Here is a 13,340-nt window from a genome sequence, read left to right as displayed (position 1 = left end):
GAGAAGACTGGTTCATTAAAAAAAAAGCCTGTTGTAGTTTGGATTAAATCTGAGTGAGTTTCAATTAAAGCCTTTGCACTCAGAAGCCAAGAATGTGTACACAGTCACTTTAAAATAGAATTGTCCACAGCTGATTGACTCAAACGAGTGAGTTCGAAAGATGTTATCAGCACATGTAATGGTTTGGGATATCAGCTGTATCAAGAAAACATTCAAATTTTCAAAACCCCACGCCTCACGCAGAACACTGTACCCTGTAACAGCTTAACCTCTGTGGAACAAGCATTATTAGTATGAAATATCTCAGGTGGGGTTTTAGGTTTTTATTTGAGCAGTCAGAATTAAATTTTGAGATGGTTAATTCAATATTTTTGAATCAAAGGATGCATTCCATTGTCAGGTTAAGTTGTTGAGAGGGCTGGTGATTTTTCTGTTAGTGATATGTAAAAGTATGCAAATACATTAGGACCAGAGAAGGAAGGCAAACCCTAACAGACAGAAAAGAGACAAAAATAATTAAATCGCAGTATCCCTTTTTGTAGGCTTACAAAGATCCATTTCAAGTCAACCACAAGTACAGAACATCTGCTAAATGCGTTACAAAACTTGAAGTGTTTTTTGAATTGAAAAATGTGAAAATGGATACGTAAAGTGGCCACCTTGAATGTCACTATCCTTTGGCTTGCCTGAACAGAATCTATGAACAATTTTCGTTTGGATCAAGAAATGAGAAGCAAGTCCCTTGTGACAAACACATCTGTCAAATGGCAGGCTTTGAACTACCATGGTGTAAGTGGGCCTCACTACAAAGGCTTTGGATAAACTGAGGCTCCTGTACAGCCAAGCACCCGTTGCTGAGTCTCAGCACAAACACCTTGCACACTTGTGGAGAGCGACAAACAATGTTGCACATTAGCAAATGAGGATGCTATCACTAGGCTTTTGGGATATGCATTTGCGAAAGAAATAAATCATCTTTTAAACCTATTCCTTGTATTCTGCCACATAATTTTATATCTGTGACGAATGGCTTAATGTATCCATACGGGGAAATGATTTAAATTTTATCAAAGCGAGAGATGATATCGTTTAAAAGCATATCTTGTTTGCCGTCAATATCAGGATCAAAAATAAAACTATAACAATAAAGGCTAAAGGAGTGCTTCCTCTGGGGTCCCACCAATTTGTTGTCAGTGCAAATCTGAAAAGACTTTCACTGCTGTATAAATGTGCCACTGTTCTTTATCTCAAACGTGCCTTAAGTGAACGAGATTACAGTAGCAAACAATGCTAACCTAAGAATAGTTTTTAAAGCTCTGGAATTTTATTAAGAAACAGATGAAAGCCATAAAAGCACATTTCACTGAATTGTAATAATCTTCATATTTTCTTTTACTATATGCCAGGAGACTCTCCACTTTCATTGTTTTGATGGTCCTCAATCTGGCATAGTATCATTATCTGGAATTATTTTAGAATGTAACAAATGTTTAGAAAGCGTCAAGTGACCAGTTTGGAACATATTAGAATAGTCCATACCACCAATAGTGGGAGAGACAGAGAGAGTCACTTTGCAAAATGGAAGATTATTGCTCCTACTGTTAAATTCTTGAAAACAGAAGTGAAAATGATGACTATCGGATAAGACACAAAAATTCCTTTTTAGGGTTGATTTCAACCCTGTTCTTACTTGTAAATGCCCAGCATAAAAGGGGAGAAACATAATGTAAGTACAGGGGCGGGGGTGTGGTGGATAAGTGAAGGGCAATTGTGTCAGGTGGGTGAGGGTGCCAAGTAGGTGAATGTGCAGAAGGTAGGTGGGGGTTTTGTTCAGGAAGGGCACTGGGTGCGTTGGTGGGTAATAGGCAGAAGATTGTCTTCTGTTCAATGGGATCAAGTTGGACAAGGCTGTCAGTTTGGGTGATATCAATGGGCTGCTTGGTCAGCTTGTGGGGCTGTTGATGTTCTGAAGCAGTTCAGTCAGGTCACAGGGAGGCTGGTGGTGGGTCAGGTCACATCTCATGAGGGGATTGGAGGGTTAGCAGATTATGTTCTGGATGGAGAGGGGTGATACAATCAGGTAAAGTCAGGTGGAGCTGCCAGCTCTGGCTGGTTTAGGCCAGGATGGGTTTCGATCGGGATTGAAGGCAGATTTGGCATGTCCAGAGGGAATGGATATGGGGTAGGTTCTGAATGTGGGGTTTGTTTGTCGGATGTATGGTGGTAGTTTGAGGGGCAAGTCCTGGCTCATAGTGTTTTGGATCAGCAAATCCATGGGAGTCAAAGATCAGGCAATATAGCTGAGGGGTTGCTCAGCGGCTAATCAAAGAGGCCAGCTTAATAACTATTATAAAACTTAATAACTATTAAGCTTAAGTGGGTTTCAATGTTATGTATTCTTCAATTTTACAAGACCTTTTTGGAAAATTCAAGGGAAAATAAAATTACCATCAGAGTTTCCATTTTCCTGGATAATTCCCTCAGAATCAGCAGCATTTGGATTTTTGCAACATCTAAATGTGCATCTCTTGTCTTCACTGCTGTAACCATTGTTTGGCCATGAAGATATCTGGACTATGATTTCCTCCAGCATTAATGGTTTCTCCCTGCCTCAAAGCTTTAGCTCATCTCTGGATCCTCACAAATAGAATATTTAAATTGGTTATCTCATTGGCCCGTGGTTCCAAATCTATATGTTAAAAGATGCTCTCTGGAAAGCTATAAAGAAACGTACTAAGACGTTCATGTACCTGCAATGTGCTATTACACTTCTTAAAAATGTTTTCCTTTTATTCAAGAGGAGCAATGCACATTATGGTAAAACATTTTGAATGATGGTCAAGTGTCAAGGCAAAATACGTGGGATTTGTAGGTGGACTTGGATAGATAGGTTGATGGCAACTTTATTGATGCTTGTGGAGTGCCTTCAATTCATCATGAACATTTCATTTTCAGCTTTGCCTACATTTACATTGATGGGACAGTAACAGCAGCACCTTTACTGATTTGTTTTTTTCCAATTTTCAACAAGGATAAAGCAGAGCTGGGGCAGGAAATATTCTACAGACAATAAAACTTCTTGTGTCATATGTCTCATAAATATATTATTGGTGGAATACAACTGAACTTAGCCAAATCAATACATGTGTTTTTGCAAATTATCTTTAGGCGTCCTAGGCAAATTTCAAGACAACTTCACTCTCATGACAATGCAAACTACAGATGGTATTTAATGGAGATATCAGGTTTGTCCAGACTGCTGGACATTCAAGTAGAGCGCTGTATTGTTTCATTTGGGATAGGCTTGCAGAATTAAGTCCCAATCAGGCATCTAAGTGGACAGTGATAGGACCTCTCCAGGAAGAGGGACTCATAGGGTGGTGAGTAAAAATATTGCCCCAATCCCTTTAGTGTATTGCTTAGCAGTAGCAACAGGAGTGATGGTAGCTTCTGCAAATGTACCCACCCAAGGTTCATGTTTGTTGAGGGATCCAGGACAAAAGTGAGTAATAGCATTAAGGGATTCTACGTGGGGTTGAGGGAAGGCTCAAGGGCAGGTGTTGTCTCTCAGCATATTGCCCCTTCTCTGTGGCAAATAAATGCTATTGAAAGAGGCACCCCCATAGATGCCCGCAAAGCAACCCAGCAACTTTTTTGGTTTTCCCACTGGATGAATACCAGAGGTAGTGCAGTGACATTCTTAAATAGGAATTAATTACCACTTAATGACCTCAATGAACCTTGGACTGGGAAGAGTTAGTCATGAACCTTCCAAGCTCTGACTTTATTAGGTTAGAGGTGAGAAGACCATGGATTCCCACTTACCAAACTTCTGCCAAATCAAATGACCACTGTCACAAACGTCATACTCAAAATTCTACTTCTCTGGGTCAATTTAGACTAAACTTTCATCTGTGTGCTGAGGCAGTTTCCATCTAGTTTTTGGAGGATGTTTGACTTTACTCTACATTTTTGCGTCAACACCAATTTTTGCCAGCATTTTGATGCTTTTGGAATAACTAATCTGCAAAATACACACCTACATCAGCTAATGTCAGGTTCCCCATTTTAAATTGATGATGAAAATCAGAGTTCCTCTACATAATATTTTCAACTGAGTCTGTAGCCCATTAAACACACATCATGTTTGCAAGTTTGTGAAGAAATGAGAAAGTCTACTAAAGAGAATGAAGTGTTTTGAAAAATAAGTGTAAAGTGTTTTCACAGTTCAAGTCTACTAAAGAGTATGATGTGTTTTGAAAAATAAGTGTAAAGTGTTTTCACAGGTCCTATCACTGTCCACTTAGATGCCTGATTGGGGCTTAATTCTGCAAGCCTATCCCAAATGAAACAATACAGCGCTCTACTTGAATGTCCAGCAGCCTGGACAAACCTGATATCTCCATTAAATACCATCTGTAGTTTCCATTGCCAGTTTTCACAGTTAGATGGTGTAGTTGAATGTAGATGCACTTTTAATGCCATGATTTATCATCGGGATTTGTACTTTAAAGACGAGTCAACTCTTACATTGATCAACCTTACGCATTTGTTCAAATACATTATGAGTTCTTTACAAATGTGGAAAGCATTATTATGCAATGAAAATTGATATAAAATGTCCTGTCACCCTGTGTTACCATAATTCCCTGTGTGATTTTTATGGCTTTGGCCCTTAAAATACACATTGTTTTGACATTTGACAAAGATTTCCATTTGAAAGAATTCTAACCACCTGCTCCTTTTCATTAATTGACAGACAATGGCCTGATGATTATGATTAATCTATTTTGAGATGAATTTCACCTGTAACTTTCATCTCTAACTCAATATGAATAAAATATTAAAATATTTTCATATGACATTGCATTTTTTCTCAGTACCAATGAAACATAGGCTTTTATTATGGTGTGAGGTTTATCACTTTCCCATGGAATGCAAATGTTTTTACCATTAATTTTAAATGGGATCTGAGACTGATCGCAGCACATGCCAGGTAAGTGGCTATGATGGATATACATAGCAGCAAAGCAGTGGGTGATCTGAAACAGGAACATTTGGCATTAGGATGAGTTGTGTGGTAAAGGTGAGATTTAGAGGCCTTTAAATATTGTTGGTAGCTGGAAAACAGTGTTGGAAAACTGAGGCTGGCCTTATAACCTGCTTGCAAACTGTACTGTTAACTCAACCATGTGAAAATCATATATGGCATGTGAAGCCAGACATGACTCGGATGTGCAGTTTATAAATTGCTGAAATTTGCAGCTCAGGTTTTCTTGAGCCCAAAGATAGACTTTGCCCTTTGACTTTTCTTTTTAATATTTTCTCATCTTATTAAGAAATGAAATAATAATACTAATACTCAGCTTCTGTTTGGTTCAATCGATGAAATATTAATGGTGGGAATTGTGAACATTCTAATTTGAGATAGTTTTAAGTAATTGGGGATGACTGAATCTTTTTTTCTCAAGTGAAATAACATAAATGAAAAATATCTAATTTCAGTGTAAACCAGCACACAAACATTCTAATTTTCATATCTGTGCAAGAGTATACTACATGCTAAATTCTTTTTGCCAGAATCTCAATATTGTGGAATTCCTTACTTCTCCCTTAGTCTTCCTCTTTTATGTGGAATTGATAGGCATTCAAACTCCAACGTTTGCACAAACAAACCAATAAATTCCATTGATTAACCTTTTTGTCTCTGATCTTTATTTTGTTTATGGACTTTGTTCCTTTAACTTGCTGCTCATTAGAAAAAAAGTAGATGTTGAAAACTCAACAAAGTGCCCATTTGGCACATTTTTAATGATACTTTTTACTTAGATTAGTTTATTTGTCTTTTCACCTGCACATTTCTTAAGTGCTGTACAATTAGTTATTATTTGTTTAATGACGAATGTTCTTTAATTGTCTAAAACAAGAGATGGGTGAATCAAGGAGAAATTATCAGGCTGTTCGTTGATGATTTATAAATAGATGACCAATACATCAAATTGCTTAAATTTTGCCATTATCTTGAAATAAATATAGGATCTCCAAATATATTCAGAATTTATAGGAGTGGTTTTGTTAAAATGCTGTCAATGAAGGTCTACAATATGGGATACTGCAACCTGTATATGCAATGAAGAAAATGGGACAGCTAGTTGAAAGATGGAAGCAAGCTAGAAAAAAAATGTTAATTAATGTAAACTCAAAAGAAACCAAGACCGGCTTGGAGGTGCTCCTTAATGGTGCTGCTGCATCGTTTTTTTCAAGATTTCCATTCAAAATGGAGGCGCTTACAAAATGTAGCGTGATTCTGTTATATACACCGAACTGTTGACCGTAAAATGCGATATGCAGCAAAAACACGGTAGCCCTCCAAGGGTGCTGGAGACAGACAGACCTTATGCATTTTACGGTCTCGGCATGGTGTATATAAGTTATTCAGATAGCTGTGTGAATGACACTGAGAATAAGCCACTCAGGCATTTCAGCAGTGTGGCAGAGTGATGATTGGCTGGGTGGACCTTACCGTGCTGATGTGGATATTAAAATAATATTTGTTGGGGAAGAAAATTGAAAATAAAGATGGAATAAAAGTAACGTATATGCACCATGGCATCAGTTTTTGACCATAAAATGCACAAAGGTAATGTGATAATGACAAACCTTGGTGAAATATCGCATCCTTGCTGCATAAAGGCACCCAGAGAAAACCAGAGACTATTAAATATCCCAAACTCATTAGGTGGCTCAGTATTTTGGGGGTCACGTCCTTCTTCATTTTCTTCCATATGCCATTCATAAGGACTGAATCTGCTGACCAGGAAAAGCACTACGCTGACTCCAATGTAGGCGAAGACTATGCACATCCAAATCTCATAGGCCAAAGGATCCAGGAAAGAGAACACTCCTGGCTTGGACTTTTGGGGCTTCTTTATCATTATTGAAATACCAAGACTCATGAAAGGTTTGGAAAAGTCAATAACTTCTTCTCGGACCAAAGTTATAGTGAGTGGTGCAACAGCAATGTCAGCTCTCTGGAAATGGGGAAAATGCTAATTAGTATAAAACAATCATACAGCCATTGCATTAACTTTATAGAAAACATTATAACATTATGATTCTATCATCTCAATGACCATACTAATATTGCAATGGATTATGGGATTGAGCTTCCTCCATTTTGGCACATAGCTACCCATGATGCAGTGCAACCATGCAATCAGATATGTATGCGCCTCAGATTTATTCTAACTGGAAAATTATGACATAGTTTTAAAGTTTCTTATTTTAAATCAGTTCTGCTCATTGAATTAACATAATTAATATTACATTAAATGAATGTGACAATGACAAATGATTGTTGAAAAGAAACCGTTAAACTGAACACTCCAACAGTCAAGTTAATAGTGAGTAGAATTTCATCTTTAACTTAATATGCATTATCTTTCTGACAGAAAGAAAATAGACTGGGAATTCAAATGTGATTTTATACTGATACATAAGGTAGTAAGCACATATATGAAATATAAATATCAACACAAAGACTAGGGAACACAAATTTGTAATGGTGAAAGTTACATTTAAGATTGACATCTTTGCTATGGATGTAAAAAGTGTTCAATGTACATTCTTGACTTTTAGGAAAGGTAGTGAGTACTAAAACCAGAAATGACAGAAATATTCCTAAGAATTGAGCTTGTTGGACTAACTGTCTTTCTTCAGGTTCACTATCTTGTGGGGAGATAATTCATATATCAACCATGATGTATGGTATACTGATCACAGAATACACTATCTAGATGTGCAGGAGATGCAGAATCCTGAAATATCTCACATTCTTGTTCAAGAAAGTTAGTGATGAATGGGGAGGAAAGATGTTTTTATTCAGTGGGGAAGCTGAGATGGGCGATGGAGAATAACATGGTCTACAAAAATAAATGACAACTAGGGATTCAGTCCCATTAGAAAGCAACATAATAGGGCTAATTCCATAATTCTGAGAAGAATGGGTCCAGGGTTGACATGCATTTGAAACCTTGTTCATGAGGCGTATGAGTTAAGATATTAGATTTGGTAAGGAAAGCTAATTTAACCATTGTCATGTGCTTCCTTCACATTTTCCATGGAATACAACTGTTGCAATTTTCTGGAAAAACAGGACAGCAGTTGCTGATAAAGTACTATTATTCTTTGGAAACATTGTATTTTGCTGTGATTTACAGGTGCTGTAAAGATGGTACATTGACAAGGATTGAGGGCAGAACTTTCCTCTTTGAGTTTTGAATCTTTTGTTGAAACAGATGAGACTGAGTAGGTTAGCCTTACTTGTTGCTGATGGAAACATTCCTTCAATGCCAAGCATGCAGTATGCATTTTGCAATGCAATTTGACAAAAAACTATCCCAGTGGACCTTTTCTGAGCAAAGCTTTTATCTCCTGATCGCCTCTGCAAGCAATTTCAAACTATCTGGAATAAATACTAAGACAGACATAAAGCCCACCAAATATGTCAAGTGACCTTAGGGCCCTACTGCTGAACCTGGCATAAACTGAGGTGTGCTTCACTCTGCTCAGTTTCTCTCAGTCGACAGTGGCTTCAAACAAAAAAAGCAAATATAATGGTTTTCATGCACATTCATGTGGATCTAGAAAGAGCAGCCTTTCCTGGCTTCAGAGAAACATGGTGATCTGCTGTTAGCTCATGCCTGCCACCCATTTAACTTTCCCTTTCAGCATTGGAGCCCAAGCAATTTTCCCAGGTCCCCAGTCACAGCTGCTTTGGGAGTATGTCTGGTTCCCATAGCTTGTCAGTTTTAGGTAGATGAGGATCAAGTGTCTTCAGGCCTGACCACTTCATTCCAGATTCTTGCATGAGCAGACTCCTTGTCGATATTGACTTTTCCATTCATAGATTTTGAATAAGGAAGAAATCCTTTTAATGGAATAAAACTGTCAAAGTTAGCTGATTGACAACTCAAATTAAATCTTTGCTTGCCATAAGCACGATTGCACTAACAGAATTAGAGCCTGGAAAACACTAGCACAACCTCACTTCCTGCACATTTAAACTTTCACATCCAAAATGCTTTAGCTTGAATCCTTTTCTTAACAGACACAAAGACTTCCAATGCTACACTAATTGGCTGTATTCTCTGTCAAAAAATCACAACTCCACTTCAAACTAATTGCATATCATTTGCACATCTGTCAAGCCCTGTGACTTCAAAGTCTCAAGTTCAAGTACCTTGAAGTATCTGCAAGAAAATCACTGAGCCAAAATGTTTCAAAGGATTTCTTTGTCATAAAGTCTCAAATTCTCTCTATTATATACCAGGTACTGTACAGAAATGTGGCTTTGACATCTATGGAAAATATAAAGTCTATGCCTCAATAGACATTTCCATAGCCATTTATAGAATGTTTCCCAAGAACTGAGTTCCTAAGTAGTGGAATGCTTTGACGGCACTAGTGAAAATATGGGATCCAATTTACTGGAGACATGACAAGGCCCGAAGGTTAACTTGAGTTTATCTTGATGGCAGTCTTCTCACTTGCAAGTGATCAACAGGCTCTGCTTCCGTAGGGATCCCTGGCCACTCACAAGGGATCTTAACAAGACAGATGCGGTAATAACCTCAAGGTTTTCCACATCTGACATGACAGCCACTCCAATCAGAGTACTGTTGAACTAGCTATTTGAATGCCGACTCAGTTAGGCCAACATATAATCCGGTATAAACAGGTTCAGCACCACTACTGCGTCCAAGGATATACTGAGGAGCAGCAAGATGCCAAAAACAGGCTCCTCTCACTTAAACAAAGTACAAACAGGACAAGCAAATACTCTCACGAAGGGAAAACATCATTGAAGTAAAAAAAAACTGTCACAAGAGGTCTAAACTTCTTGCATCCTCTTTGAAATATAGTATTTATTTATTGCCAAGTATGTAAGGATACAGACAGGAATGGTAGATGAGTCAATGGGTGATTAACCAGACTAGCTTGTACATGGGTCAATTTTATAAGGAAGACATTCATGCATGAGCATATTTACAAATTAAAACTCTATGGCTGGACTCTTCTGCTCAACATCAGAAGCCTTCGGTAAGAAGCTGACCAGGAAGAGAATTTACCATCTCCTGATCTTTGGGACCAATCTTCTAATGGAGGGGGCTAAACAAAATTCCTTCAGGGCAAGAATTGTCAGAGACAGCAGCACCAAGAATCTGCACAGAGGCCAGGTCCTCTCTTCACATGCCTAGCTTCCATTTAGGTGTCATGGAATTTCTTAATGTGAGATGAGGGCACGGTTGCATCTGAGGGTCTTAGGAGGAGCCCCAAGTTCAAAGTGGGTACTGGTGAGGTCTAGTGACTTTGATTCAGAGGGCAATCGGGGATCAATGGGGAATTGGTTGGGGGAGGGGACATCAAAAGTCAAGAGAGCTTTGGGGTATGGGTGTCAGTTTGAGTAATTGGGCGAGGTCAGTTGCATAGTAATCTGATCTTAGACTAGACTTTAATCACCTAACATTTGCTGGGCAACGTTTTGGTTAAACAAGTTGGGAACTATCCAAAATCTTTGACTCTAACGCATAGCCAGGCATAATTGGAGGGTTCTGTAGTGCCAGGGTGTTGTCCATTAGCAGTTCAATCTTCTTGTGTGACAGTCAGTATGTCATGACCTCCAGGGGCTCTGAGATGTATCCTGGGTCAAATGTGTAGTTTCCAACTTCCTGGAGGCTGCAACATCTGGGCCAAAGACCTGTCAACAATGATTAATACTTCCTTGTTGTAGATCCTCTTCAGCCACTTCTAATTCCTTCCCTTCTTCATTCTCCTTTTCTGTTAAGACTGTGGGTGTGTCTTTTAGAAAGATTTTCTTTTTCTGTGTATCAAAGTTATCAGCAAACACTGATAAATAGGACATTATATAACAGCTATGGTCATCACTTGATCTGACAAGACAGCAAAATCTCTGTTTCAGCATTCTAGTCATATGTTGTAACATACATTGAGCCTTGCTTCAGGGAGTCCTCAATGGTGTTTTAAACATGGGATCTGTGAGATGGTCTTGATTTGGTCATCCGTCCAGTCTTCCTGGTGACAGGTGTATCAGTGAGGCCTTGTACTTTTGGAAACCAATCTATATCATGAAAGTCCCACAACTGCTTTGCTTTTCCTTCTTTTCATCAAGAAATTGACAAAAACTAAATTCCTAGAAGACTAGCCTTTTGTGGCTTGTTTGACACCTCTGTTTAGTAAAGACTGACATATATGGCTCGGATAGATCTGATGTATCAAAATTGAAAGCTTCACAATGTCTGAAGGGACTGTTACTATGGCAAATCTTACCTGGAAAGTTAGAGTCAAAAAGATGACTCCCTCATGAACTGTAGGTCAAAGAACATCATGTCAGATATCTCTTGTCAGGTGTACCCAGGTCTGATAACCTTGATTTAGAGATGAGTTCAGTTGATTCCAAACACCCAAAGTTAAAATAAACTCCGTTTGTTCCATCTGCCTGAATTTTTCATTCTTTTCCAAACCCACAATGACCATTGAAGATCCAACTACCTATACTGAGCATTAAAATTGCTATTATGATCAGCAAAGAGTACCTAACAAAGCAACGTCAAGCGAAGAATGCACCAGCAAGCAGCAACTGATAACAATTTTCCAAAGAAATGCAGAAACTTGTGATTCTTCATAAATACTTACCATTTTAACAATATGAGCTCTGAGGACCAGAGCAACATTGGTTAGTGCTGAATGTAAATAGGCAAGGAGAAATTATGGATAAAATGTGTAATATTGAATACAAAATGCTAGTTAGCAGTTTTGTCCACAGTACTGGTCACTGAATTACAAGAAGGATATTACTGTTCTTGACAGATACAGAGGAGATTAACACGAATATTAGTACAATTTGAATTGTAGACATTAGGCAAGAATGAATAGGCAAGAGTTATTTTCCGAAGAACACAGGAGACTGAGGTGTGACTTAACTGAGGTAAGCAAAATGACAAGTAGCCCAGATAGAGTAGACAAGACCTAATTCTCTGGTGGTTGATTAATTGAAGACTTAAAGATTGGTAGATGGATTTGAGGGAAATGAAGCAAAACATGTTTATCCAGAGATATCTGGAACTTGTTGCCTGGTTTGGTAGATTAGTAACTGAAAAAGAAACCCTCAACTTGTTTAAAAAGTACTTGGATCTGTACAAAAGGTGCTGCAATGCTACAGGCTCGATGCTGACAGATGGGAATAGAATGGAAGGTGAGCTTTTTATTTCCTCTCAGCCAGCACAGACTTAAACTGAATAGCTTTTTTGTGTGCCATAACCTTTCTAAGGTTCTAGATTAAATTAGGATTCTTAATGAGATCGTTATTCAATGTAATGAAGAAATCATCTAGGATGTGAAATGTTAATTCTGATTTTCCCTTGTTGTGATTCTTCAGCATTTTCTGTTATTAACTTCAGATCTCCAGCATCTGCAACACTTTACTTGGTCTGTGTTGTCTGACTGGTATTTACTTAAGGATTCTGTAGTGCAATTTTCAGACTCTGGACAACTCTGAGCCTAACATCTCAATTTAAGGACCTGACGTTGAGCTATTAATTTGAAATGGTCCAATCCTATATTTGCTTCTAGTAGGAAAAGTTGGATAATTATTTGTTAGAATGCATTATCACAGAATTGAACCAGGCAAATAACAGGAATAAATAATTCCCATAATACTTTGGCTAGTATGGTATATAAAAAGAGAGTTTGACAAGGAATTAAACCGAACAGAAATATTTAGCCTCATAAATCACAATGGTGAAATACAATCTTAGGTTCATATAAGGGATTGAATTTATCACCTTTTCTTTTCTGGAAGGGATATTTGATTGAACAGTAAATCTGATGTATCTATCGTCAGAAATACATTCTGCAAGGATATCTTTCTAATTCTGTGCAACTGAAAATTGAAGTACTGTTGAAACTATACAATGCAAGACAGTGGGAGCAAAAGAAGCAATTAGCTAACTAAAAATTGAAGTTTCTTGGATGTGTTGGACTGTGGCCATTGTTGATCTGAATTTAATGGCAGAATAATTACATGAATGATATTTATTTGTATTTTGTTCATAAAAAGAATCCATACCCATGTGACATATTTATACAGATTTCCAAGCAAACTCAAAGAAGACAGGATCCAGACCTTTTTTGAGATTAAGAGATCAAAGGTCAATCTTTGCCACTACATGACATTCCAATAATCAGACCATTGCGCAGTCCTGTATTTTTAAAATTGCCTTACAAATGAAATGTAAGATTTTAAAAAAATAATAACCAAT

General features: G+C 37.8%; 1 protein-coding gene across 7 annotated transcripts in view; it reads right to left on the bottom strand.

Moving 5' to 3' along the window:
- LOC122557318 (glutamate receptor 3) overlaps positions 1 to 13,340 on the bottom strand; it is a 342,247-nt gene that overhangs the window by 84,963 nt on the left and 243,944 nt on the right. For all 7 annotated transcript variants that reach the window (XR_015758634.1, XM_043704895.2, XM_043704894.2 and 4 more), the window contains exon 11: positions 6,661 to 7,031. Coding sequence is in view for 6 of the 7 variants with exons in the window: in XM_043704895.2 (XP_043560830.2) it covers positions 6,661 to 7,031 (371 nt within the window). In the remaining variant the exon portion in view is untranslated. The remainder of the gene's footprint in view (positions 1 to 6,660; positions 7,032 to 13,340) is intronic.

Source organism: Chiloscyllium plagiosum, unplaced genomic scaffold (genome assembly GCF_037043375.1).
Source record: "Chiloscyllium plagiosum isolate Xiang-an unplaced genomic scaffold, Cpla_swu_hap1 HiC_scaffold_11, whole genome shotgun sequence".
In the NCBI taxonomy this organism is placed as follows: domain Eukaryota; kingdom Metazoa; phylum Chordata; class Chondrichthyes; order Orectolobiformes; family Hemiscylliidae; genus Chiloscyllium; species Chiloscyllium plagiosum.
The sequence above is the reverse complement of the archived record's forward strand: the minus strand, read 5'-3'. Positions and strand labels throughout refer to the sequence as shown.